The sequence below is a fragment of the Equus asinus genome, chromosome 14, assembly GCF_041296235.1.
Source record: "Equus asinus isolate D_3611 breed Donkey chromosome 14, EquAss-T2T_v2, whole genome shotgun sequence".
Lineage (NCBI taxonomy): Eukaryota > Metazoa > Chordata > Mammalia > Perissodactyla > Equidae > Equus > Equus asinus.
In genome coordinates, this window is record NC_091803.1 from 17,518,222 (window position 1) to 17,545,863 (window position 27,642).

Here is a 27,642-nt window from a genome sequence, read left to right on the forward strand (position 1 = left end):
AGCTCGCAGAAAGATGAATGAAAGGCGGGGCGGGCGGGGCGGGGCGGCGCGGGGCGGCGCGGGGGGCGGTGCCGCCGAGGGTGTGGGGAGGGGCCGCGCAGGGCAGCTCCGCGCCCGCCGGCTCCGCCCACCGGCCTCCGCGGGCCGCAGCTCGGAGGCCCCGCCTCGGCCCGCCCCTTCGCTCCCTCCCAGGCCTCCGCGGCGCGCAGCCCGAGCCCCAGCCGGCGTCCGAGAGGCGGCGGCGGCGCCGCGAGCCCCGAGCGCCCCCGGCCCGGCTCGCGCTCTCCGCCTCCGCCTCCCGGGCCGGCGGCGGCGGCGGGCTCGCTCGCGGGGCCCGGGCCGCCCCCAGCCCCCGCCCGCGGCCCCGCCCCCCGCCGAGTGCATGAGGTTGACGCTACTTTGTTGCACCTGGAGGGAAGAACGTATGGGAGAGGAAGGTGCGCTGGGCGCGGGCCGGGGGCGAGAGCGGGGCCGGCCGGGGGCGGGGGCAGGGGGCGCGCCGCGGGGGCCGGGGGCCGGGGCCGCGGGAGGGGGCCGGGCCGGGCCGCCGCGGAGGCCGGGTCTGCCGCGAGGCCGCGCCCCTGTCTCCTCCGGGATGAGCTCGTCCTTCTGAAGCCCGCAGGCCCCTCCCTGACGCGCTCCCACCCGCTTCTCTCTCCTCGGCCCTGGGTGGGCTGCCCTCCCGCGGGCGGAGGCCCCTCCTCCCTTTCATCCCCGCCTTCCCCGGTCCTCGGACAGACGACCACCCCGGATGAGTCCCAGATCCGCCCTCCATCGCCTGCTCTGTCCCCGCGGGACTCGCCCTGGGGCCACCCCTTATGCAGTCTCTAACCCGGGCCGGGAAGAAAGAGGCGCTGGGAAAGCCGCATCCTTGGGTCTGAGTCGCCTGCCCGGCTTCGTGACCTTGAGTCAGGCGCTGAAGTTTCGCTCAAGCCAGGCCTCAGTTTCCCGTCTGTACAATTGGGGACCGCGTAGTTGGCCTCCGGTCCGAGTGGTTGGAGGCCAGATGGTCAGAGCGGAGATATGCCTCCAGGGAACGGGAGACTGTATGCTGGGGGCCCCCACCCCCTCTCCCTGCGCCAGACCTGCTGCCTGCCATCAGCCTTGGCAGAGAGGATGACTCGCATCCCATCTCCTCTTCAGCCGCTTCCCCCTTACTGGGGTCCAAGCTTGAGGTGGCACGATGGTTAGGCTATGAAGACCCCCAGGACTCCCCCAGCCCAGGACAGGATCAGATCTCCTTCCCTGCGTTTCTTCAGCCGGGCCATCACATAGGCCCACTGGTCCAACGCAGGTCCTAAATGCCAGCTCCTGCAGCACTGCCCTCTCCTAGGGCTACTGCCAGTCCTCCCCCAGCTCCTTGAAGGCCTGCTTGGGGCAAGGGTCCACCTCAGCATAGCCCCTCCGTCCCTGGGTGCTCATGGAGAGGCAGGCTGTGGCTTGGAGCCTGGCTGAGTGTCTCTCCAGGGCTCAGTCTCCCCAGCTGTCCGATGGGAAGGGGCAGGCTTGGATCTTCCAGGGCCCACCCTGCTCCAAGGGTGCCAGGCCCCAAGGATGACTAAGCATGCCTAGTGGCCGGCTTGAGGAGGTGCCAGCCCTCCCCAGAGCAGGTGTCTACGAGTGCCCGGCTCTGCAGCCCCAGCCCCTAATCAGGCCAGGGCATAGCCAAGGCTCAGTCGAGGCCAGCACCTCTGGGCTCCCTGCCCTTCCCCTCCTGGGGCGGGGGAGGGGGGCTTCAGCCCAGGACGCACCAACCTGGCCCAGTCTAGTCCCTGCCCTTTGAAGAGTCCTTTTAGTACCTCTTCCTGGGCATGCCAGGGGGGAAAGGGAGCGGTGGCAAGAGTGTTACCCGCTGCCTTGTTTCTAAATCCTGCTGCTCGCTTTCTCTGCATTTACCTTGCTAGACCCTGAGTTGAAAACTGCTGTTGCTGGAGGGTGGACATCTGCCCCTCCTCTTCAGTTTCCAGATAGGAAAACTGAGGCCCAGAAGGGCTTGGCACCTTAGCCAAGGTCTCAGCAAGACTCTCAGACTTACGTCCTTCCTTGTGCTTGGCGCAGTGTGTGTGCACAAGGATTTGTGCAGGTGCACGTGGGGTCCGCAAGACAGGCTGGGCCTACACCCAACTGTGCCTCCTAAGAATGGTTCCTAACTCACTTTCCACCCTTGCAGGAAGCGAGTTGCCCATGTGTGCGAGCTGCGGCCAGAGGATCTATGACGGCCAGTACCTCCAGGCCCTGAACGCGGACTGGCATGCAGACTGCTTCAGGTAGGGCGGGCTGGCCAGGAGCGAGCGCCCTCCGCGAGGCCGGGAGACCTAGGTGTGCCTCCTGGGGCTGCCTCTGGTGGTGACTTCCAGGGAGTCCTCAGCCTCCATTTCCCCCTCTGTAAAATGTGACATTTGGACAAGAAGATCCCTAAAGGCATTTCTGTTTGGTCCTTCTAGACCTCTGAGGGGTGGAGAGGGGAGACATGCGTTTCAGCCAGTGCTGCCGAGGCCAGCTGGCGCCTGGGGGGGGATGGAGTGGAGAGCAGTGCGCCCTTGACCTGGTGCTCATGCTCCAGGGGAGAGAGGGAAGCAAACCTGGCCTTGGGAGAAGCTGGCCCTCCTTCACCAGCCCCAGTCTGGTTGTGAAGATGCATAGCCCAGTAAGACCAGCCCCTTCCTTCCAGAACCAACCCCCAGGTGTAGGAGAGAGGGTCAGGGCTGTGGCCGAGCACATGGGGACCCAGAGGCGGCCTAGCAGGACCATCCTGAGAAGCAGGAGCAGGGGATACCCTTAGAGTTGTCTGTAGGGCCAGAGCAGGGGTCTCCCGGAACGTGACATGCCCCAGGGGAAGAAGGGTGGCAGGAAGGAATCCCAGGCAGAGGGCCCAGGAGGTGCAGAGGCTGGAAGAGCAGAGTTCAGGCGGGAAGCCACTGTGAGGGCCAGACGGTGAAGCTGGGAGACCCAGCGGGGGTCGGGGCATCGACCACCAGCTGAAGGAGTTTATTTTAGGCAGTGGGAACCTCTGACAAGGTGGTTTTTTCCTTTTTTAAGAATAATGTTTAACATTTTCTACAATTTAGTAAGGGCCAGGCATTGTTGTGAGGTAACTGTTATAAAGTAAATATTGTATTGCCTCCATTAACTGGGACTCAGAGAGGTTGATTCTCTTGACCAAAGTCACACAGGCGGGGAGGGAAAGGTACACACAATGCCCCTCCTGGCTGGGGAGGCCAGAAGAGAGGCCAGCAGCATGCCCTGGGGTTCCCAGTCAGGTGTTCAGAAGGAGGTCTTCAGGGAGGAAGGGGTCTGTCAAGAGGCAGAGAAAACCACGTGCACAGAGACAGGGCAATGGGACGCTTGGGGGAATGGGAACAGCTCATCTGATTGGAACAGAGCGAGTCGAGGGACCCGGTAAGGAGGCACAGTTGGGACTGATTTGTGAAGGATCCTGAATGCCAAGATAAAGACCTTCTGAGGGCAGTGGGGAGCCAGCAGGGGAGGGACGTGGGCAGAGGTGCTATTGAAAAATGCCATCCCCGTGGGCGGATGGTGGCAACTCAGCAGGGTAGGGACTGTTACAACGGTTCAGGGATCTGCGCTCAGAATGCCTGACCTCGGACAGTGACTCAGAGTGGAGAGAACGTCAGATAGAGAAGGGACAATATTTGGCAAGTATTAGTCATGTTAGCCAGCATTTATTGAGCACTCTTAATGTTTCACTAAACCTTCACCGTAGCCGAACGAGGTGCCATTATTTGCCCAGTTTGCATGTGAGAAACAGAGGCTCAAAGAAATCAACTTGCTGAAAGTTGCAGCAGCTGGAGCTGGGATTCGAGCCTGTGTCTGCCCCACCCTCAGTCACTGCAGAGTTGAAGCAGGCCAGGCCTCGGGGTGGAGCTGGGGCTGGTGCCTGGCGGGGCAGACTCAAAAGTGGTCTAGATTTTGACCCTGGCTGCTGGGGCGGGTGGTGGTCCGCTGGCTCTGGTGGAGTTGGAGGCCGGGCTGGTGATGAATTGTACCCTGTCCATGTTGAGTGGGAGGCGGGTAGACCGTCTGGGGGGCAGTACCCTGCCCAGAGCTGACCGAATTGATCTGAGACCAGTTAGAGGTGGGAAGACCAGAAAGAATGGCCCACTCAAGGCTGGCACTGAGATGGGGCCAAGATAAATCAAGGAAGAACTCTGGGGGCCCCTGTGCCTGAGGTGGGGAGGGAGGTGGGGCCTTGGGAGACATGGGGGAAGCCCGGGAGGGAAGCAGTGGGGCAGGATGCACTGAACGTAGCTTTGGAGGGGCCCTGCCCTGTGTGCCCAGAGAGGTGGGGGCAGTAGGGAGAAAGCGTCTTCGGGCTGTCCCTGGTGTGATGGGGACACCAAGAAGGTTCCCACAATGAGGGAGGGCCCACATTGTGGCTTACACAGGTGTTCCTGTCCCAGTGGCCTGCAGTTCTCCCAAAAGCTCCCAAAGCTGGATGAGACCAACAGTGTCCTCACCTCTATCTATGACAATTAGAAAAGCGACTCGGAGAAGTGTCACTGCTTTCCTGGGCCCCATGACTAACAGGCAGCCAGGCTCTGGATTCTGCCTGGTTTCCCTCTGGAAGCATCTCAGTGCCATGAAGTGGGGCTGACACCAGCCCACGAGCTCTGAGGCCTTGCAGTGGGAGAGTTGCTGTGGGATCACAAGATACCTCTGGCATTAGCATTAGGGGTCATTGTCACCCCAGGACCTGCCCCTTTCTCTCTTCCAATTGTCCCACCCACCATGGGCCCCACCTCCCAGAAGTTTATGCCAGGCCCAGATTGGTCCAGGCCTCCCTTTGGCCCAGCTGCTGCCTCTGGGAGGTGCCTTTCCAGAAGCCTGCAGTGCACAAGCCCTGGGGCTGCCATGGCCCTGGTAACATCTCTCCGGAGGCTGGATGGGCTGGCCCTGGGCAAGGAGGGGCAAGCACGCAGATGGCACTGGGGCTCGGAGCCTGGGCCAGGATGTGGCCTCCCCCTCTTCAGGGGACCTTTCTGCCCCTTCGAGGAGGACAGACTGTCCATGCAGGCCGACCTCCATTCCCTTGGGGGCACCACCAGAAGAAGCAGCTGCTTTGGAGTGTGTCCCTGTCCCCAGACAGTCCCAAGCCCCTAGCGCCTTTGTCAGAGCAGAGCCCAGGGGCATGGAAAGCGCTTTTCTCGGGTGTGCAGGCCTGAGGGCGGAGTGCCAGCCAGAGCCTCCTGGGTGCACTGGAGCCCAGACAGAGGCCCTTCCACTCCTTCCTGTTGTGGGCTCAGACCCAGTCCCCTCGCACCCACATGGCTGGATCCTCCTCCCATGCTGTATGGCCACTCTGGCCCCACCCTCTGCAACCACCAATCCTGAGTGCCTAGAGTAGGATGGGGAAGCAGCTGGTTGACCCACCCCTGCGTTCCCCACTGCACTAGGACTCCAGAGCCCCTGCTGCAGGGGGCTGCAGAGGATGCTTGCCTCGGCCCCGAGAAGAAACCGCTTCCTCCGAGGGGCCAAGTAAGTTGAAAGCCCCCACCCCGCCTTCCCAGGCCTCACCCAGGGCCCCTGGTGTGAGGGCTGGGGCGGGAGGCAACCGTGGGACAGACCCACCTGGGTCGAGGCTGTGGGGCAGAAGTGAAACTCCTTGGTCATTGCTGGCCGCCTCTTGAGGGGAAGCAGGCCGCTGCTGAAGCTTCTGGCCCTGCTGGTACAGTGTTCTCATGAGGCTGGTCCTCCAGCTGCTCCTTCTTCAGCCCTGGTGTCCGGGGATGTGGGCACGCCGGGGCGGGATGGACCTGTCATTGGAGAGGTTGCCACTGCCTCCTAGCCCAGCCCTCCCCAGGCCTCCCCAGTGATCTCTCCCCTCCTGCCCGAGCCTGGCTGTGTCTTCACCTGCTCTCTGGGAGGGGTACCCTGTATCAGAGCAGACAGACAGCTGTCCTCCAAGAGCTCCTCTCTGTTTGGCTCTAGGCCACTCTACACATCCTTAGTACCTGGTGCTCCTCTCTTGACATCCTTTGTCAGCAGGGCACGTGGGGGACATCCCTAAGAGGCCTGCCTGCCCCCCTTCCTCCTCTGGCACCTGGCTGGATGTTGGCCTGACGGGAGAGGGGATGGACAAGGTCAGGGGCTCCTGTGTGCCTCCCATCAGCAAAGGTCCACTGAGGCCCCAAGTGCCAGCCACTGCGTGAGCCTGGGCCAGATCCCCGTCTGAGATGGAGGTCCCCTGCCCCCTGTCTGAGATGGAGGCCAAGCCAGGGTGCCCTGCAGCAGCCCTGAGGACGCTGTGATGGTAACTGTGCCAGGCGGAGTGTCTGGCAGGAACTGCTTTTGTTGTCTTTGGGGTCCAGCGCTGGTGCCTGGCCTGGGACCCCAGGGGCCTGAAGGTAGATGGCAGAGACAGGTGGGCACACACAGGCTGGTGGTGCAGGCTGCGGGGGGTTACTGGGGGCCCCCCAGCCGGGCCCCTGAGCACGCTTCAAGGAAGCGGTAACCTGTGAGCGATTACACTCATGGAGCCCTTGGGTGAGTCAGCGTTGGGTCTTCCAGGGCTGCTGAGATGGGTGACGATGATGCGTGTTTGTGAGTGAGTGAAGGAGTAGGAGTTTGCAGCCGGGAGAAGAGTATTCTCTCCCCTGAAGGAAGGCAGCTGCTCCTGAGCCCGACCAACACACCCACCTCGAGGCAGGCGGGGCCCTGCTTCCTGCAGCCTGGCAGCCGGGGAGGAAGGAGGAGGTTCCTGTGATGCTGTGTGTCTGGTCTGCGGAAGGACTCAGTGAGTGGATGGGGCTTCCCCAAGGTCACGGTGCGGTGCCCCGCCACCTCTTTGCAGAGCTAACTCCTCCTGCTGTGCACCTTCCTGCTAGGTTAAACCCGCCCTGGGGACATGTGCCTCTCCCCATCACGGGGCTTCCTCCCACCTGGCCTTCTTTCCCCAGGCCTGCTGTCTGTGGGCACCCAGTCCTAGGGCCACGAGGGGGCGGGAAGGGCTGTGGGGGCAGTGAATGACATCATCGCTCCATCCAGCTGCAGCTTCCTGTGCCTCCTCTCACCTCCCTGGGTGGTGGCGGTCTCGGTCTCGGAGGCCCTCCCTGCCTACTCCCCCGTCTCCTGCCCCTCAGAACCCCCTTCCTGGATGCCCTCCCAGCAGGGGCTTCTGAACCCAGGCGTTTTGTGCTCCTCCCCACCCCAGCCCCTGGCTGTGGTCCCCGTGCTCCTCCCTCAGGCTCCCACACAATGGGGAACTGGCTGGATCCTCTTAAAGGGACAGTGTCCCGCCAGCACTCCAGCTGCTGTCGTCTCCCTCCTCCTCGTCCCAAGTTTCCTGGTTTCACTAAATGAACAGTCAGTGAGTGTTGAGGGCTTCATGAAGGCTGAGGGAGGGTGGGGGGTTCCCTGGCTGCCTGGGGGATGGGCTCTCTCACCCAGCGCCCGGCCTTCCCAGCCCACCTCTCTCCTGGATTGTTTCCCTACTGAGCTCTGAGCGTGGGGCCTCCTGTCCCTGCGTGACCTTGGCACATGACCCCCAGTGCCCAAACAGCAGTGGAGCTGAATGGATTCTGGACATGGTGTGTGCTCCAGCCAAACGTACGGATGCACCCAGGACCCTGGGTCAGGCTCTGCAGAACATGGCGGGGCCTGTGCCCCTGCGGGCTCACTGGGGGTCCTGCATTTCTGTTTGCTCATCCTGGCTTAGCTGGGCTGCTGGTCCCCACCCTACTCAGACGCTTGGGTGGAAAGAAGCCAGGCATGGCGGTCTAGCTCCTGGCCTGTGGCATGGCACCTAGAAGCCAATGCGTCGTTTCTCCCCATCTGCCCTTCAGGGGCCCACCAGCCAGGCCTCCCTGGTAGGCCCTGGTGATGGTGCAGGGGGCCCCTGGCGTTGATGACCCCACGCCTCTGGGCATTCTCCATACAACGCGACTGCTTTTCTGAGGGAAGGCGTGGGGACTAAGGCTCTGGCTGGGCTGCCCCTGAGCCCCCTTCTTGTGACTGGCAGCACCTGCAGGGCTGGCTGGGGTCTGGGAAACCAGGAGCTACCCTGTCTTGACTGATCCTGGCCGGTCTTAACTAAGCTTAGCTCCTGCCTTGTATCTTAGCGGAACAGGGAGTCGCTTTGTGGGGATTGTGGCACCAATCATGTGACCTTGGGCAGTTTAGAAACCCCAAGGCTCATCTACCTCATCTCTGAAATGAGGCTAGCTGTGTCTGCCTCATGGTGGCCTGTGGCGAGTCAGTCATTTAATCAGCACAGTGGGAAGGGGCTGGCACTCACAGGTCTTCACAGCTCCACAGGTCACGCAGCTACATCAGCTGGCCGTAGATGCTGGCCGGATGCTGGCCGAGCTGCCTCCTCATTGCTGGGAGTCTGGGATGGGAGGGGTGGGGAGCAGACTAGACTAGAAGAGAGGCCCACGGTTCGTTCCAGCCCCACTACCTGGATCCTGGGCTCCCAGGTTCCATTCCTCCCTCCACCTGCTAGTGACCAAGAGCAAGTCACTTGCCCTCTCTGGGCCATCGTCCTCACATGACAAGGGCAGGGCTGAGATGAGGAGCGCCTCTCACCTCGGGGCCAGCCGGTGGGCCAGACGCTCTGGATGCAGAACTGCTCTGGGTGGTTGTGCAGGCTGTGCACTGCATGGAGGCTTCCAGCCAAGGGGCCCACATCCATTCCTGGCTCCACTTGCCAAGTCCCAGCGTAGGCTGCTTCTGCCCAGAGAGGGCACCTTTTTCTCCTTCTTCCAAAGGCACCTCTGGACCTTGGCAAGGCCTCGATGTGGGGGTGGGGTGGGGCCTGGGCCTTCCTGAGCCCCAGCACCTCTCGCCCGCAGGTGCTGTGACTGCAGTGCCTCCCTTTCGCACCAGTACTATGAGAAGGACGGGCAGCTCTTCTGCAAGAAGGACTACTGGGCCCGCTATGGCGAGTCCTGCCATGGGTGCTCGGAGCACATCACTAAGGGGCTGGTCATGGTAGGTGCCCCTCCCCCACTCACACCCCTCGCCTGGCGCGCGTGTCCATCCACATGTCCTCACAGGTCTCCCTGCTCCAGCTCTCTCTTGTTCTTCTCCTCACCAGTGCTCTGATTCCCTCAGGCCTTCTGAGCCTGTTTGTCTGTCTGTCTGTCCCTCGGCCCCCTCTCTATGGAGCCAGCTCTGTCTGGGAGCTCAGCTGGCTAGCCAGACCCCTGAAGTTTGTCTGGGGCTCCCCTTCTGTTAGGAGACTGAGGGGAAGAGCTAGGGGGCCTGAAGGGGCCGCTGAGCTGGCTTGTCCCCCATTTGCCGCCAGGTGGCCGGGGAGCTGAAGTACCACCCCGAGTGCTTCATCTGCCTCGCGTGCGGGACCTTCATCGGGGACGGGGACACCTACACACTGGTGGAACACTCCAAGCTGTACTGGTGAGTGCCCGGGCCCTGCTCCGAGCCTGGTGCGCCCACCTGTATCACAAGTCTCCCCACCAGGGCCCCTTCCATCCCTGTGTGGGAGCGGTCATTGAAAGCGTCATGGAAGTGATAGTGTAGAAGTCATGGGAAACATGACACAGGAGCCCCACTGAGAAGGCCCCAGACATCAGCTTTCTTACTGACGGATTGCTGCGCTGCTGTTCTGGCACCGACCGCCAGAGTCAGCGCTGGCCCCGTGAGTTCAGGGCCCGGTCCCAACAAGACCGCCCTCGCTTCAGATGCCAACCACAAGATCAGGGGTCCCCAGGCCACTCCCAGTCCTGACTGGCTGGTTACAGAGTCAGGGATTCCCACAACCCACTCAGGTTCGATAACTCGCTAAACCGCTCACGGATCTGAGGAAAGTGCTTTCCTTAGGATTGCAGGATTTTTGTAAAGGGTACAAATTAGGACCAGCCCGATGAAGAGACCCAAAGAGCAAGGTCTAGGAGGGTCCCAAATGCAGAGCTTCTGTGCATTCTCCCTGTGGAATCAGGACGTGTGATGACCCCCCTGCTCTGGCATCACCACTTTTTATTGGGGTTTATTTTGTAGGCATAATTGAATGAATATTGAGCACGTGATTGAACTCAGTCTCCAGGCCCCCTTCCCCCCTTGGAGGTCAGGCTGAGTCGGAGCCCCCGCCCTCCAGTCACAGGGTTGGTCTTTCCGGTGCTGAGCCCCATCCTGAGTCATCTCCTTAGTGTAAACTCAGGTGTGGTCTGAGGGGCTCCTGAGAAACAGAGACGTTCCTCTTCCAGCCTCTTCCCCAGGAACCAGAGACAAAGAGGAGACAAATTATTTAGTCCACAATGCTTATAAAGCTGGATTTGAGGGTGGTGTGGCTTAGTCCCAGATGGGCTTTTAATGACTTCCTCCTGAACTGGATTTATCCGCAGGCCTTGGCCCGGCCAGCTCACAGCATGGCAGAGAGTAGACAACCCAGAGTGACTGAGCCCAGAGAGGGCGGGCTGGGCTGGGCATGTGCAGTTCCTGCTCCCAGTCCCATCGGGCAGCTGAGACCCCCTGCCTCCCATGGGGAGGAGAAAGGGACTGGGGGATGGGGGAATGGGGGAAGTGGTGATGCTGGTGACTGTCCTGACACTCTTTTCTTCCCACTCTTTGGGTCCCCACCGCCTATGGCTCGTGCAGCGGGCACTGCTACTACCAGACCGTGGTGACCCCCGTCATCGAGCAGATCCTGCCTGACTCCCCCAGCTCCCACCTGCCCCACACAGTTACCCTCGTCTCCATCCCAGCCTCATCTCATGGCAAACGTGGCCTCTCGGTCTCCATCGACCCCGCTCACGGCCCACCGGGCTGCGGCACAGAGCACTCCCACACCGTCCGCGTCCAGGGGTGAGTGGCTGGCCTGCCGAGGCTGCAGGTGGGTGGCTGACTGTGGGGCTGGGGGCCCTGAGACCAGGTGAGCATTTGGGCACAGATAGAGCCCAGCTCTGACAATGTGGTATACCAGATGCCTGGTCCAGTCTTTCCTTTAAAAACCGTTACAAGTGCTGGATAAAATATTTAGATTTTTTTCTTTAATCCATATATGATCCAAGAAGAAAGAGGTGTAACCAGGTCAGTAAGGAGTAAAGGAGGGAGCCAGGGGTGTCGCAGAAGACTGAGGGCAGCCGTGCCTTAGGGGCAAGTCTAAACCGAGTGAGCTGGGGCTTTGACAGGCAAGTCCTTCTGTGGCTGGGCCTCTCAGAGCCCCGACCTGCTGGAGGAGGCTGATCTCACGGGAGAACTCCTCCCTCCCCCCACCACTGGGACCCCAAGGCTCTCAGGGTGGGGACGAGTGAGAAACAAACCACACCTTCCATCAGCCCCCCACTCAGCTCCCAGAACTGTAAGATAAACCGATTGGAACCTGGGCGGGAGAGGAGGGGAATCTCCCCTGAGAATTTGTGAACTTGGACTTGGAAACCAAATTCATCTGCCTGGGCGGTTCAAAAGACCTCAAGGCAAAATTGTAAAAGTTTAACGTCCTTTCCAACTGGTAGTGTCCCAGGCCACAGCGGAGCCGGACGCAGGGCCTTCCTGGAGGGACCCAGCTCCAGGCTTCTTTGAATTTACTTAGAAAGCGTCCCCAGGAAGATGAGCGATTGGGTCACAAACCATTGAACAGAGGAGGAAGCAAGGGACTGGGAGCCGGAGTCAGCAGAAAGGACAGGAAGCAGAACCAGAGCTACAAAAGCTTCAGATAGTGGCATTATCAGAAATGATATAAAATAATTATGCCCAATGTGTCTTAATAAATAAGAGATGCTTGAAAAATGAATAAAGAGCAAATAAATTTGGAAAAGAACCAAATAGAACCCCTAGAAATGAAATAAATAATTATTCAAATGAAAACATCAGTGCAAGGGTTTAACAGTAGAGTAGGGTTTAAACAGCTGAAGAGAGAAGCGGAGACACAAAAAGATGAAGGAGATTGAGACACGTGGAGGACAGAGTGAGAGGGTCGAGTCATCTCTTTGGAATCCCAGAAGAAGAGAGAGAGAAGGGGAGAGGGGCAAGATTTGAAGACACGATGGCTGAGAACTTCCCAGAACTGGTGAAAGACACCAGTCCACAAACTGAAGCCCAGTAAATCCCAAACAGCAAAGTAAACAGAAAGCCACCCATGCATCACCCATCTAGTGGAACTACCACACCAAAGGCAGAAGACCTTAACATTGGCCATAGGAAAAAGACAAATTACCTTCAAAAGAGGCCACTTAGGCTGACAGCTGATTTCTCAACAGAGACAGTGGAAGCCAGAAATCAGTGAAATGATATATACAGTAGTCATCACCCTAGAATTCTATACAGACGAACCTCATTTTATCATGGTTCGCTGTATTGTGCTTCTCGCAAATACTGCGTTTTTTACAAGACCCTCTACCAGCAAAAAGATTATGACTCACTGAAGGCTAAGATGATGGTTAGCATTTTTTAGCAATGAAGTATTTTTTAGTTAAGGTATATACATTTTTTTTTATTTTTTTACTTTTATTTTTGTTCCCTCCCCAAAGCCCCAGTTACGTAGTTGTAAGTCCTTCTGGTTCTTCTGTGTGAGCTGCCGCCACAGCATGGCTCCTGACAGACGAGTGGTGTGGTTCCACGCCTGGGACCGAACCCAGGCCACTGAAGCAGAGCGCCCCGAACTTTAACCACTAGGCCATCAGGACTGGCTCAGTATGCTGTTTTTCAGACATGATGCTATTGCATACGTAATAGACTACAGTATGCTGTGAACGCAACTTTTACATGCGTTGGGAAGCCAAAAAATTCACATGACTTGCTTTAGCACAATAATTTGCTTTTTTCTGGTGTTTTGGAACCAAAACTGCAGTATCTCTGAGGTATGCCTGTACTTGAGGAAAATGTCCTTCAAGAATGAGAGTGAGGAGCCAGCCCTGTGGCTGAGTGGTTACAGTTGCGCGCACTCCACCTCGGCAGCCCAGGTTCACCGGTTCAGATCCCGGGTGTGGACCTGCTCCACTCATCAGCCATGCTGTGGCAGTGACCCACATACAAAGTAGAGGAAGATTGGCACAGATTTTAGCTCAGGGCTAATCTTCCTCACAAAGAAAAAGAAGAGTGAGAGTGAAATAGAGACATGTTAAGGCAGACCAAACCAAGATTTGATACTAGCAGATCATCCATAAAGAAAATTTTAAAGGATGTGGAAAAGGTCTGAGATGCAAGAAGGGAAGAACATTAGGGAGCCAGCGCAGTTGCTAACAGTGTGTGACGTTAAGCAGCACCCTCGTCCTCCGGGCTTTGGGATCTTGGAATAATGAGGAAGCTGGACACCTTGGAGTCTTCTAAGGTTTCTCCTGGGCCTTTGATGACTCCTTGAGAAGTAGTCTTAAATGTCCCCATGCCCAGGCACTGGTGAGGAGTGAGGATGGCGCTGGGGAGGGGAGCCGCTGGGCTTGGCTCTGCCTCGCCACCCACCTCGAGCATCAGCCGGGCCAGCAGCTGTGCACAAGTGAGCGGACAGACTGGTGAGAGAGATGGGGAAGCTCCCAGACCAGCTGGTCCCTGGAAACCAGGCAGAATTTGAGAAATGGAAAGCCAAGGACACCTCGTCCCTGTCTCCCTCAGTGGGTGAGCATTCTGTCCAGCCAACATCTGCTTTCCCAGCAATTTCTGCAGAGAGCCACGCCCTTCTTGGAAGCGGCCCAGCTTGCCCAAAGGCCCCTGACCAGATTTACTGGTTTGTTTTAAGCGAGTCTTAGTTGACCATTTTTCATTTATTTATAGGAGCCTTCTAAGGAAAGTTTAATTCACTGGTGCCCCTGCCCCCTGCTGCCCTAGCAGGAGACTGAGGGAGGGGACATGGGAGTCTGAGACATAGATTTTTAAGGCTATATTCATGAGAAGCCTATATCGATGAAAGTATAGTCGTTTTTTCAACTTTTGACCTTGAAATTTTCAAATTTACAGAAAATTTTCTAAAACAATAAGTATATTGAATACCTATGTACCCTTCACCTAGGTTCACCAGTTTTAACTTTTTGCCACATTTGGGGTGTGTGTATCTCCCTCTCTGTGTGTGTGTGTTCATATACACGTATATACTGATGTATTTATGCTTACATGTGCACACATGGTTACTATTTACTGAATCATTTGACAGCAAGTTGCAGACATCATTGACCCTTCCTCCCCTCCCAAAAAAACTTTAGACATTCTCCTAAAAACAAGGCCACTCTCTTAGATAATTGTCAGTTGTACATTATAGTGCAGTTATGACACTTAGCAAATTTATCATTAATACATACTTTTATCCAATATACAACCCATATTTGAGTTTTGCCAGTTGTCTCGATGCTGTCCTTTCTAGCAGTTTCTCTATGATCCAGGATCCAATCCTGATCGTACGTTGCATTGATTCATTATGTCTTTTCAGTCTCTCTTAATCGGTGACGGTTCCTCAGCTTTTCATTGTCCTACGTGACGGTGACATTTATGAAGAGTACAGGCCAGTTGTTGAGTAGAACGTCCCTCCGTTTGGGTGAGACTGATGTGTCCCCTTGGTTAGGTTTAGGTCCCTCCGTTTGGGTGAGACTGATGTGTCCCCTTGGTTAGGTTTAGGTCCCTCCGTTTGGGTGAGACTGATGTGTCCCCTTGGTTAGGTTTAGGTCCCTCCGTTTGGGTGAGACTGATGTGTCCCCTTGGTTAGGTTTAGGTCCCTCTGTTTGGGTGAGACTGATGTGTCCCCTTGGTTAGGTTTAGGTCCCTCCGTTTGGGTGTGACTGATGTGTCCCCTTGGTTAGGTTTAGGTTGTGCGTTTGGCCTGACGCTGCGTAAGTCATGCTGCGTCCTTCTCCGTGCATCTTACTGGTAGACATACAATGTCAATATAGTCTGCCCTCTGTTGGGCATACATCAAAGTTGTCAACTTTGATTACTTGGTTCAAGTGCAGTCCACTCTCTCTGCGGTAAAGGCTCTCCCCCACCCTCGTAATGTAATCATAAGTCATTTGTGAGATTGGAGTCTGTAAATATCCAACAGCCTTTTCACCAAGTGATTCTAGCTTCCATCCATGATTCTCACCTGTGTCAATTATTACTCTGATGGCTACAGAAAGGAGATTTTCCAACTGTGTTCTTTCTTCTGCATTTATTACTTGACCTTCTAGTATAACGAAGAGCTTCTCCCCCATGTGAGAATATACCTTTTTTTAATTGAAGTATAATTGACATATGATATCCTGTTAGTTTCAGGTGTATATCATAACGATTCAGCATTTATATACATTACAGAGTTGATCAGCATAAGTCTGGTTACCGTCTGTCACCATACAAAGTTATGACATCGTTATTGACTATATTCCCTGTGCTGTACATTACCTCCCCTTGACTTATTTATTTTATAACTGCAAGTTTGTACCTCTTATTCTCCTTCACCTGTTTCACCACCCCGCCCACCAATCCCTCCTGCCTCTGGCAGCCACCAGTTTGTTTCCTATAGCTATGAGTCTATTTCTGCTTTGTTTTGTTTGTTCATTTATTTTTTAGATTCCACATATAAATATTTGTCTTTCTTTGTTTGACTTATTTCACTTAATATAATACCCTGTAGGTCCATCCATGTTGTTGCAAATGGCAAGATGTCATTCTTTTTTATGGCTGAGTAATATTCCATTGTATATATACCACATCCTTATGCATTCGTCTGTCGATGGACACTTAGGTTGTGTCCGTATCTTGGCTCTTGTAAATAATGCTGCAGTGAACATAGGGGTGCAGATATCTCTTCAAATTAGTGTTTCCATTTTCTTCGGGTAAATACCCAGAGGTGGAATTGCTGGATCATATGGTGGTTCTATTTTTAATTTTTGAGGAACTTCCATACTGTTTTCCATAATGGCTGCATCAGTTTGCATTCCCACCAACAGTGCACAAGGGTTCCCTTTTCTCCACAACCTCACCAACACTTGTTATTTCTTATGTTTTTGTAATAGCCATTCTGACAGGTGTGAGGTGATATCTCACTGTAGTTTTGATTTGCATTTCCCTGATGGTTAGTGATGTTGAGCATCTTTTCGTGTACCTTTTGGCCATTTGGATGTCTTCTTTGGAAAAAGGTCTATTCAAGTCCTCTGCTCTTTTTTTAATCAATTAGGTTGTTTTTTTGATATTAAGTTGTGTATGCTCTTTGTATATTTTGGATATTAACCCCTTATGTATGATTTGCAAATATCTTCTTTCATTCAGTAGGTTGCCTTTTCGTTTTGTTGCTGGTAGAATATATTCTTGATAATGAAAATTTTTTAGGAATCTGTTTTTCCTGAAACTCAGTCTCATCCCTCAGCCCTTCCCCACCTCAGGGCAGAGACAAAGTGAACATTCCTTAAAAAGCTTTTATGAAGACAAAATGAAAACCCGATAACTAACAGCAAAGAGCTAAAAGAAGCAAGTCAGTTTGGCAAATTCACCACCCCGTGAGCTAGCGTGTGGCTTCATCCCCTCCTCCACTCTGCAGCTGTGGCTCAGGGCAGGTCGCTGGCCCCTTCCTGCCGACTCCAGAGGAGTGGGGGCCTTAGCCTCATCCTGCAGGGCAAGTGTGGGAGTCACTCAGGAAGCCAATGGATCTGGACCCTTTTAGGACTCATGACACTGGTCTGCTCCAAGCATACAAGGCAGCTGGAACGATAGGTCTGTCCTCCATGGCAGAGCCAACGTTCTGTTGAACAGCAGCCCCTGAGCATCAAATACTGGGTGGCAGATACCTAGGGACATGCCCAGTTCTTCAGTTTCACACCCATGGCAGACATCAGTAATCAATTACAGAATTCTTCCCACCAAACCAGAACTCAGGGTTCTGGACAGTTGCCCCCTAGTGTTTACACAAGATAGGGTCATTTGCCCCCTCATCCCTAATCTGATCCCCTTGGCCTTGGTTTCCTGTCAGGGCTCTAGGGCGAAGGCAGGAAGGGAGCTGACCACTGCTTTATGCCCACAGTGTGGACCCAGGCTGCATGAGCCCAGATGTGAAGAATTCCATCCACGTTGGAGACCGGATCCTGGAAATCAATGGCACGCCCATCCGGAACGTGCCGCTGGATGAGGTATGGGTCCTCGGTCTGGAGAGCAGGATTGGAGGTGGTGCCTTCCTGCCTGGCCCTCCCCAACCCTCATCCCCACCACCTCGGGCTCACGTGTCTGCACCCCTGCTCTCCCCAGATTGACCTGCTGATCCAGGAAACCAGCCGCCTACTCCAGCTGACTCTTGAGCACGACCCCCATGACACACTGGGCCATGGGCTGGGGCCTGAGCCCAGCCCTTTGAGCTCCCCAGCTCACACTCCCAGTGGGGAGGCGGGCAGCGCCACCCGGCAGAAGCCTGTCCTGTAAGTCAGCCTGCCTCGTGCTGCATCTGGGTACTTTCACTGGCTCTGGGCCTTGGGGGATGGGACCTGGTCCCCACCCTCCAGTCGCTCACAGTCTGATGGGGAGTCATTCCTGCAAAGAAGCAGGCCTGCAAGGGACACTGGGGGTGATAAACAAGGGTAATGAGAAGTAGGACGTGAGAGCCCCTCCCCCAGTGGGGGTTAGAGCGCTTCCAGGGTGGCCCAGCACCCAGGCTTCTGGAGCAGCTGGCAGGTAGCTCAGGATGATGCAGCCTCACGTGTGGCTGGGGAGGGGTGGGCTCTGAGGTGAAGCCAGTGGCGGGGCTTCAGATGTGGCAGGGGGCTTTGGATTTTGTCTGCCTGTTGTGGGCCCCACTGAAGGGTGTTGCACCAAAGCGATGTGTTTCGCAGAGGCTAGTCGTCCCCTATGCGGGAGGGTGCCCCAGACCAGAGTCGGCTGGGGGGCTGTGGCAGTGGTCCAGGTGGGAGGGGCCAGGTGCCCCGTACTCTCTTGAAGGGAGGCCAGGGGGCACAAGGAAGAAACCCAGAGGCAGCCTGGTCCTCTCTCCACTTCCTGTGGGGCCTGCTCAGGACTCCTGGTAAAGATATCTGGGGTGACAGCCTTTACTCTAACAAACAGCAATGTTGAAGGCACGTATTTCCTCCTTGCCTGCATTTGGAGCTCAAGCCATGCTGCAGGACCACCGAAATGGCAGGGGTATGGGCATCCCAGGCAGGTTGTCTGCCTCCGCACCCCACAGCCTCGGACCTGAATGCTGGGAGACAAAGCATCTGCCTCAGGGTCACCAGCAGAGAAGGCCAAGGACAAACATTGCTCCCAAGGGCACCTGCAGGATAGTGGGCCTCAAACGGGAAGTCCGAGCAGGACAGGACACTGGGTCTGGGCATCGGGATGGGGCAAGAGCCTTATGACGGCCCCAGGAGAGGTGCCCTGTGCCCCCTCCACTGGAACAGGGTGATTATACATAGTCTGGCGTAGATGGGAGCATGGCAGGTGGGAAGAAGGGGGCAGGGCCTTGGCCAGGTGGCCCCCTTGCCCCAGTGGCACTGAGCACTGTGTCTGTCTCCCCAGGAGGAGCTACAGCATCGACAGGTCTCCAGGTGCTGGCTCACTGGGCTCCCCGGCCTCGCAGCGCAAGGACCTGGGTCGCTCCGAGTCCCTCCGCGTGGTCTGCCGGCCACACCGCATCTTCCGGCCGTCAGACCTCATCCATGGAGAGGTGTTGGGCAAGGGCTGCTTTGGCCAGGCCATCAAGGTACGGCGTGTGCCCAGGCGGGCACGGGGCCGTGAGTGGCACCCGGAGAGCAGTCTGGGTGTGACCATCAGTCCTCCTTCCTCCTCCCACCAGTGCCTCCAGGGATCCACAGTGGAAGGGTGTCCCGCTGGCTTCCAGACTCCCCGGCCAGTGCTCTCCTGCACCGGGGCCTCCTTGAGCTATTTGGGAGAGGGGACTAACCATAGATAGACCCCAAACTGTATGTGGAGGAGGTTGTTGGAACGTGACTCCTTGGGGTAGAGGATGGGAGTGCAGCCAGACTGACCCTAAAGGGTTCCTCCCCTGGGACCCCATACTGAGCCTGATGCCAGGTCTCTCGTGGCCTCTGGGCTGCTTCTCCCCTCACACTCGCCCCCAGCAGAGAGAGGAGCCCTTCTCTGGCTCTGATGTCACCTGGCTGTGACCAGGCTGGAAGGCTCAGATTCTACAAAAGGTGCCAGCCAGGCTGCCCACATGTCCACACAGACCCCAGCCCCTGTCCCTGTCCCTGTCCCCCTTGCCTGAGGAGGAATCTCTGGTGGAGCCACCGTTCGACCTTCAGGAGACCGTCCAGCAGAGCAGAGGGAAAGAGCTGGCCTCTAGCTCCAGCAGACCTGGACCCAAGCTCCCGCCACCCCGTTCCCTGCCACCTGGGTGAACTTGGGCACTGTCAGGAAACCTCCCTGAGCCTCGGTTTCCTCATCTGTAAAGAAATTGAGTCCCACCCACTCGGGGGCTGGGAGTATCGCATGAAACGTCTGTGAAGAGCTCTAAGCCGTCTATCCATCTCCCTGGCAGTCCTGGGGCAGGGATGGGGCCTCCTCCAAGGCAGGCTTAGAGCAGAGCCTCTGTCAGTACTGAGTCTCTGTGCCTCGGTGTCCCCGTGCAGGTGACGCACCGGGAGACAGGCGAGGTGATGGTGATGAAGGAGCTGATCCGGTTCGATGAGGAGACCCAGCGGACATTCCTCAAGGAGGTCAGTGAGCGGAACTCTTCACCAGACGTCTGGGGCGGCCCGTGGTCCTCACCCCCTTCCCCGATTGAGGGCGGGTAGCAAGGGGCTCAGGGAGGGTGTGGCACTCATGCCACACATTGGAAGAAGAGAAAATGTCTTCCAGGAGGGTGAGAGGGGCAAGGGCATCCGTTGGTGTGGGAGCAGCCCGAGCAAAGAGCACAGCAGCTGGCAGGTGTGGCAGGGCCCATGGGGCGCAGGGGCTCCTCCATCTCTGGGACCATCTGTGGCCTCTGGTGGGACGGCGGAGGGAGGAGATGTGGGCACAGCCCCAGGCCCTGCCTGTTCACACCCCACCAGGTGAAGGTCATGCGATGCCTAGAGCACCCCAATGTGCTCAAGTTCATCGGGGTGCTCTACAAGGACAAGAGGCTCAACTTCATCACCGAGTACATCAAGGGGGGCACCCTCCGGGGCATCATCAAGAGCATGGTGAGTGTCCGGGCAGAGGCCCATGTGCTGTGCCGTCCCAGCCACTCCCCCTCTGGGACCCCTGGGACCCAGCCTCCTAAGCTCTTCGATGGGGTCAGCCTCTGGTCTCAGAGACCCTCCCAGCCCTGGTTCTGAATGGAATAGGGAGCAACAGACTCCGTCAAAAGCTGGGGCCCAGAGAAGGGTGGCAGCTTCGCTGAGGGGATGCACAGACTGTTGGCCGCCCTGCAGGGTGCCAGGCCCTGCCTCAGAGCAGCCCGACCCAGCCGCACCTGCCACAGGTACCTGAGGATGGGCACGTTCCGTTACCTCTCTGCCGGGGGCCTTTGTTTTGCTTCTGGCAAAACCAAATCATTTTTACTATTTGCCATGTTCCAGAAAATTCAGAACTTTCTTTAAGGGCTTGGATCACATCACAAATCCATCTCAAGAAATAAAATGCTTGCAGCGGGGCCTTCCAGCTGACAGCGCCCCTGGGCTCCAGGGCTCACCCCACCCCAGCATCACCCTGAGACAGCGGGACCCTGTTCCCTCCCATGCTGATGCCTCCCTCCCTCGGCTGGACTCCCTGGTGCTGCCCGAGGTGGTCCCTGCAGCCTCCTAATAGGTGTAACTTCTCAGAAGGGATGCTGTGGGCACCCACGGTTTAGAGACGCAGGACCCACCCTAGGTTGCCTAGCTGACCTCTGAACCTGATACACTCTGACGTCCCCGCCCTCCTGCCTGAGGTCTCCATGGGGTGGGGTGACAGAACGAGGCATTTCTCCAAATGATCTGAGCCCACAGCCCTGCTCTCCCCAGCCCAGGCTGGCACTCTACAGGCAACCTCACCGGGCCAGCTGTCTCCGCCTGGCCCTGAATGTAGGTTCAGATTTTTTAAAAACTTGACAGAACAGGATTTTATAGACGATAAATAGAGCTTTTCTTCTCAGAGTTGGCGAGTGAAGAACTATGGGGGAATACTCCCCTACTATTGGAAATCAGCTTTACCGGAAAGCTGTTTTGAATTACTCACCCACACCCCTTAGAACGGACAGTGGTGGGTGCAGACGAGAGTGGGGATCATTAAACCCTCTCGGACACCTGCCCCCGCCTGCCGCTCTCTCACCCACCTGCCCTGCCCATGGCCCCATTGGCCCATCCTGGCCCTCTCTCTGCCCCCAGGACAGCCAGTACCCATGGAGTCAGAGGGTGAGCTTTGCCAAGGACATCGCCTCGGGGATGGTGAGTGGGCCCTGCTGCCGACATCCCGGGGGTGTGGGCAGGGCCATCTGACCCCTCTTATAACATGTTCTCTGCTGCTCACCTAAGATTCCACTCGGAGTTTAGAAACGAAGCCACGGGAAGCTCTGAGAGGGCGGACGGGATCAAATGGGGAATGGGAAGAGCGCCCCACATGGCGTGATGGGGGCGGGAGGGGAGCTGGGAGCCCTGGGGTCCCTCCGCGTAGCCACCTCCTGACCTCCATACCCCCCACAGGCTTACCTCCACTCCATGAACATCATCCACCGGGACCTCAACTCCCACAACTGCCTGGTCCGTGAGGTAAGCAGCCTGGACCCGGGAGGGGACAGCAGGAGCCCCGCCCATGATTCTCCCAGCCTCGGGGCCTCCCCTGAGCAGGGCTCCCTGGGGCGCCTCCCTCGCTCCAGTTTGGCCTGTACGGAAAGGCAGGGCCAGGAGGCAGACAGACCTGGCTCTGCACTGACTGTCAGTGTAGCTCCAGCTCTCTGAGCCACCCACATCCCAGGCTGTAGGAGGATCCGATAAACTGATAAAGGAGAAAGTATTGAGTAAACTGTAAAGGACTGTGAGCGTGGCATTCACAGAGAACGGTCCACAGCAGGGTGGCCAAGCCTGTAGCAGGCAGCACCAACAGCTGCAGGTCCGGAGGAGGGCTTGGACGTGTGGGCTGTGTGGTCCGGGCAGGCTGCCCGAAAGAGGCTTTAGGGGGACATACTTAAGTGGGGGGCCGTGGAGGCAGGGAGCCCAGGGTCTAAGGGGCGGTGATTTAGGGGACCACAGGCGATCCACAGAAGGCAGTGGGGAGTGACTGGCCATGCCCAGCTGGAGAGGCAGCATCCTGGTTTGCCGGGGCTGCCAAACCAAGTACCACACGCTGGATGGCTTGAAACAACAGAGATGCTTCCTCAGAGTTCAGGAAGCCAAAAGTCCGAAATCAAGGTGCTGGCACGGTTGGTTCCTTCTAGAGGCTGTGAGGGAGCGTCTGCGCCTCGCCTCTCTCCCAGCTTCTGCTGGCTGCTAGCACTCCTTGGCGTTCCTTGGCGCATCACTCCAGTCTCTGCCTCCATCTTCACACGGACGATTTCTGTGCGTCTCTGTCTTCTTCTTACAAGGACACTGGTCGCTGGTTTTAGGGCCCACCCTCACCCAGTATAACCCCATCTTAACTGATTACATCTGCAAAGACCCTATTTCCAGATAAGGGCATTTCCACATAACCAGTTAGGTTCTGGGTGGACGTGAGTTTTGGAGGGGACACTACTCGTCACACCGCAGGCAGGTCGAGATCTGGTCCTGGAGGAGGTTCTCCAGGTGACTTCAGCACAGGAAGAGTGTTTCTGGTGGCAGGAACAGCACGTGCAAGGACCCAGTGGTATGACATTCAGGAAGTGATGAATAGCTCACGTGGAGCGAGGGTCTCAGCCCTCTGGGAATGTCCACTAGGACTGGGACTGGGAAACACTAGGCAGTGAGCACAGAGAGGTGGGTGAGGCTGGATCCACAGACCTCCCAGGCAGCCGGCTCGGACTGCCCCTGCCGGCAGTGGGTGTCACTGCAGGGCCAAGCCGGTGTAGTGGGTGGGACGAGGAGAGGGTGACCCATCGCAGCCTGGATCCCGCAGCAGGGGCCATCGCTTGGGAATCTGATGAGCGTCGTGAGCCCTCCTGTCCCCAGAGTCCATCTACACACAGCCCAAACCTTTGCCTACCGTTTGGGGGCCTCCGGGAATCCAGCGGCCGCCCTGGCTGCCTTCCCTGGAGCTCTGTCCTGGAGCAGCATCTTTGGACCCCCATGCCTTGGGGGGCTCGTCAAAGCGCAGAGGCCTGAACCCCCCTCCGATCTTCTGAAAGGGCCAGGGCAGGAGTCGGCTCCAGGACAGTCCTGGTGGACCCTGGCCTTCAAGAACCCCCTCTGGGGGGTCCAAGCGTCCGGGGTCAAGACCTCCCCCAACCAGCCTGCCACCTGGTATTACCCCCGAGGGGGTGGAGCCCTGAGAGGGGCCGTGTCACCTGAGGCCCCATCAGGGGGGGCTGGGGACGCATGTTCCACCCCTCCCCCATCTGCCGTCTTTAGAGTTTCTCTAGGTGACTGTCCGTGTTGGCATCACTCCCAGGGGTGGCTCAGGGTCCTTCCCTTCAAAGCGAACCTGTCCTGACCCCGCCTGGCGGGACCTTTCCACCTCGGCCTCTCTGAGCTCGCTCCTCAGTGTCCACACAATAGTGCCCAGTCCTGGAGCTGGCACGTAGGGACCAGACTTGCAGGGCTCCCCACTGTCCCTCTTCTTCCTGATGTTCCCATCTTGCTGGGCAGACACAGCAGTCAGCATCTGCACTCTGCAGGATTCCAGGCGGGTGCTGGGAGGGGCTCCCTCACACCTAAAACAGTAGAGCTGACCTGCTGGGTGGCTTGGGCAACTTTCTTAACCTCTCTGGGCCTGAGTCACCTCATCTGTAAAGTGGGGATAAAAATAACCTATTCCTCACCAGATTGTTGCAGGATTAAGAGACGAAAGCTGTAACAGGCCAGGGAGAGGACCTGGGTCTCTAGCTAGAATTACTGCTCTCCTTCCCTCCACAAGGCCAGGGCCCTGCTGGGGCGCACAGAGCGCTCAGAGAGGCCCATGTTCTCTGGGCTGTCTGCGCATGGGTGTGGGGTCCAGGCTAGGAGCAGGTGGTGCCAGGAGCGTGTCCGAGTGTGACCCCGCTTCGTCGACCCCCCAGAACAAGAATGTCGTGGTGGCCGACTTCGGTCTGGCGCGGCTCATGGTGGACGACAAGACGCAGCCCGAGGACCTGCGAAGCCTCAAGAAGCCGGACCGCAAAAAGCGCTACACGGTGGTGGGCAACCCGTACTGGATGGCGCCCGAGATGATCCACGGTGAGGGACGGCTCCCTCTGCCACGCCCCGGGCCTGGGGTCCCGGCAGAGCTGCAGCTGCCTGACCCCCGGCCTCCTGGGCCCCTCAGCTTCCTCTGAGTCCTGTAAGTCATTTCCCAAAGCTGCCGTAGCGGATTACCACACGCTTGGCTTAAAAGACACGCGTTGCCGTGTGGCCTGGAGGTCAGTTGCGCTGGGCTGAAGTCAGGCTGTTCCCTCTGGCACACGAGGGGAGAATCTGTCTCCCTTCCTTCTCAGCTTCCAGAGGCTTCTCCCTCCTCGGCTCATGGCCCTTTCCTCCCTCAGGGCGAGCAGCGCAGCCTCTTCTCTCTGACGTCGGTGTCCGTTGTCACATCTCTTTCCCTGACCCTCCTCCCTCTCTCGTAAGGACCCTGTGACTACGCAGAGCTCACCCAAAAATCCAGGATCGCCTCCCCATCTCAAGATCCTGAACCACACCTGCAAAGTCCCGCGTAGGGCGGCATGTTCCCAGGGCCCAGGGAAGGGGACGTGGACCTCTTTGGGGCCATTACGCAGCTCAGCACAAGTCCTCTCTCTCCCACCCCATTTTTTTTTTATCAGGCCCGTCACACAGTGGTCCCGTGTGTGCCTGAGGTGGGGTTAGAAAGCCCCTCCACAGGCAGGTGGCGTGCAACTGCAGGATCAGGGCAGGCAGAGCCGGGGCCACCTCAGCGCCAGCTCTGACCGAACTTAACATAGGCCCCCAAGTGCCTTCACCTGTAAAATGGGACTAAGGGTCCCCATCTTTAAAGGGCAATGTGAGGATCAGATAATCTAATCTAGCCAGCGTTCACTGAAGTAGAACGGCTGAGGGCATTGCTGTTAACATCGTGAGGTGACTGGAAATATTCCCACTTTACAGATGAGGAAACTGAGGCTCAGAGAGTCTATCTCGGCTCCTGAGGCTGCGGTAACAAGTCACCACACACTGGGTGGCTGGGAACAACAGACATGTGTTGTCTGGCAGGCCTGAGGGCTGGAGGCCAGTCAGGTGTCCCCCTTGCAGGGACCTTAGGGGAGAAGCCATCCGTGCTGCTTCCAGCTCCTAGTGGCCATCTCGGCACCCCCAGCCTTGTGGCCACATCCCTCCAGTCTCTGCCCTCTCTTCACGCGGCTGCCTCCTCTTCTGTCTCTCTAATAAGGACACTTGGGATGGTGTTGGGGTCCACCCACATAATCCAGGATTATCTCGTCTCAAGACCCTTAACTTAATCCTGTCTGCAAAGACACTTTCTTCAATAAAGTAACATTCGCAGGATCCACGGTTTGACGTGGTTATCTTTCGGGGCCACCATGAAGTCCGTGACTTGCCCAGAGTCACACAGCTGGTCAGTGACGGAGCTGGGCCTGGAACTTCGCACCCAGGGCTCTCATCCTCACCCCCAGGGCTCCCAGAGGGTTTCCCGGGTGGGGTCGGGGGCAGAGCCTAACCCCTGATTCCGTGGAGTTGCCAGCATCTGTCTTCTGGTCCCGACCTGCTGAGTGGGGCATCGTCCCTGGACCGGCCCCCTCAGCGATTGACATCCCTGGCCCCGCCTCGCTTCCTGACTGTCGGTCTCTTTGTCCAGGTCGCAGCTATGACGAGAAGGTGGACGTGTTTTCCTTTGGAATTGTCCTGTGTGAGGTAGGTCTGGGGCGGGCAGCAGTTGGCGTCGGGCCCAGCGGCTCCTCTCCGCCCCCCAGACTTGCAGGCTGCAGGCTGGAGTCTGCAGGGGCCCCAGCCAGGGAGGCTCCTGGGAACAGGGTTGCCCACAACCACCTGCATCCCCTGGGGGTGCGGTGGGCAGACTGGCACCAGGCCCAGGGTGACCAGTCCCAAACCCACCTGAGTGGCACTCGGCCCCAGGGGCCCCCAGGTAACTCCTGGGCCTCATGCTGGACAGATCATCGGGCGGGTGAATGCTGACCCCGACTACCTGCCCCGCACCATGGACTTTGGCCTCAACGTGCGAGGCTTCCTGGACCGCTACTGCCCCCCAAACTGCCCCCCAAGCTTCTTCCCCATTACTGTGCGCTGTTGTGATCTGGACCCTGAGAAGAGGTGAGTCGAGTGGGGGCCCAGCCTGGGGGGTGGGGCCAGTCCCCAGCAGAACCAGAACCCACTGTCCCCCTGCCTATCACCCCAGGCCCTCCTTCGTGAAGCTGGAGCAGTGGCTGGAGACCCTCCGCATGCATGTGGCCGGCCACCTGCCACTGGGCCCACAGCTGGAGCAGCTGGACAGGGGCTTCTGGGAGACCTACCGGCGTGGCGAGAGTGGACTACCTGCCCACCGCGAGGTCCCTGACTGAGCCCGGCCTGCCCAGCTGCCCCCGTGCCCCTCTCCGGAGAATCTAACTGCACCAGATCCCTTTGCACGAGTGGCCAGGTGTGGAGCCCTCACTGGAGCAGTGGGCACCCAGACCCCTCCCCAGTGCCAGGCCCTGACTTGCCTTCTCCTACCCTGAGGGCTGTGGCCCCTGTCCTGTCTCTGCCCCCGGCCCCAGAGCTGGCTTGGCTGCACAAACACCACCTCCTCACCCTGCCTTACCTCTGTCTTGGGGGCCGCCCCATCTCACTTCTCCTTGCATGAGCTGGCGGGCCTATGTGAGTTTGCCCCGTCCCATGCCCACCACCCCAGCCGTCCTGCATACACTCCGCCTGTCTGCAGCTCCTCCGAGGCTGGGCTGGAGGACAGCTTCAGCCCGTGCCCTGTCGCGGCTGGGTACATAGGCGGGCATTTCTCAAGGGAGAGGCCATGTTCCCAGGAGCTGAGTGGGGAGTCGGGCCCCTCACCCCCAGGGTGGGGGGTCTAGGTAGCAGCAGATGTTGATAGCTATCCAAACCCCCAAAGAGAGAGAGGGCCGCTCCTGCAGGGGAGGTCCTTGTCGGCTGGGCAGCAGCCCTCTCTCGCTTTGGGTCTTTTCATTTCTTTATTGAAGCCACTTTAGTGAGAAGCAGGTACCAAGCCTCAGGGTGAAGGGAGGGTCTCTTGGGGGAGAGGGGAGCCGTGGTCCCTGGGCCAGAGCTGCTGGCAGGAGCAGCAGAGGGAGGCTGGGCAGAGCGGACCAGGCAGCTGTCCACCAGCATCCCAGCCCCCCGACGTTCATCTCAGTGCCCCCTCCGGGCCCCTCCCCGAGGCTCCCTGCCAGCAGCTGGAGCAGCCCCTGCACACCCCTCCCCACGCCCGCTGTCCTCTGGGTTCTTTCTGTGTAATCTATTTTTTAAGAAGAGTTTGTATTATTTTTTCATACGGCTGCAGCAGCAGCTGCTGGGGGCTTGGGGTTTTATTTTTTTGGCGGGAGGGGGTGGGGGGGCCATTTTGTCACTTTGCCTCAGTTGAGCGTCTAGGAAGTATTAAAACTGTGAAGCCTTCTCAGTGCACTTTGAACCTGGAAAACAATCTAAATAGGCCCGTGGGACCACGACTCAAGGAGGTGGGACCATCACCTCCATCCGGGAATCGTGATGTCTAAGGAACAAAACCCAGACTCGGAACAATAAAATAAATTCCGTACTCCCCCCA

General features: G+C 57.7%; 1 protein-coding gene across 3 annotated transcripts; it reads left to right on the forward strand.

The window, feature by feature from the left end:
- Window positions 1–199: 199 nt before the first annotated feature.
- On the forward strand, window positions 200–27,642 carry LIMK1 (LIM domain kinase 1). Of its 3 annotated transcripts, XM_044747163.2 has the most exons (16): window positions 200–437; window positions 2,171–2,267; window positions 8,811–8,949; window positions 9,266–9,375; window positions 10,573–10,779; window positions 16,889–16,994; window positions 17,110–17,276; window positions 18,370–18,553; window positions 19,443–19,529; window positions 19,866–19,997; window positions 21,162–21,221; window positions 21,477–21,542; window positions 23,963–24,119; window positions 25,708–25,763; window positions 26,023–26,180; window positions 26,266–27,642. In XM_044747163.2, exons 1-16 carry the CDS (start codon window positions 383–385, stop codon window positions 26,426–26,428), a joined length of 1,944 nt encoding a protein of 647 aa, XP_044603098.1. In that variant the 5' UTR covers window positions 200–382; the 3' UTR covers window positions 26,429–27,642. The 3 variants fall into 3 exon arrangements, with proteins under 3 accessions (XP_044603098.1, XP_014705956.1, XP_044603099.1); XM_014850470.3 differs by lacking the exons at window positions 200–437; window positions 2,171–2,267 and adding an exon at window positions 5,353–5,496; XM_044747164.2 differs by lacking the exons at window positions 200–437; window positions 2,171–2,267 and adding an exon at window positions 6,633–6,754.

Bases quoted from the DNA above. Each gene is read 5' to 3' on its own strand.
- LIMK1 (XM_044747163.2), top strand. From the start codon at position 383: ATGAGGTTGACGCTACTTTGTTGCACCTGGAGGGAAGAACGTATGGGA. The intron at 17,277-18,369 runs GTAAGTCAGCCT...CTGTCTCCCCAG, and splicing joins ACCCGGCAGAAGCCTGTCCT to GAGGAGCTACAGCATCGACA. The intron at 21,543-23,962 runs GTAAGCAGCCTG...TCGACCCCCCAG, and splicing joins ACAACTGCCTGGTCCGTGAG to AACAAGAATGTCGTGGTGGC.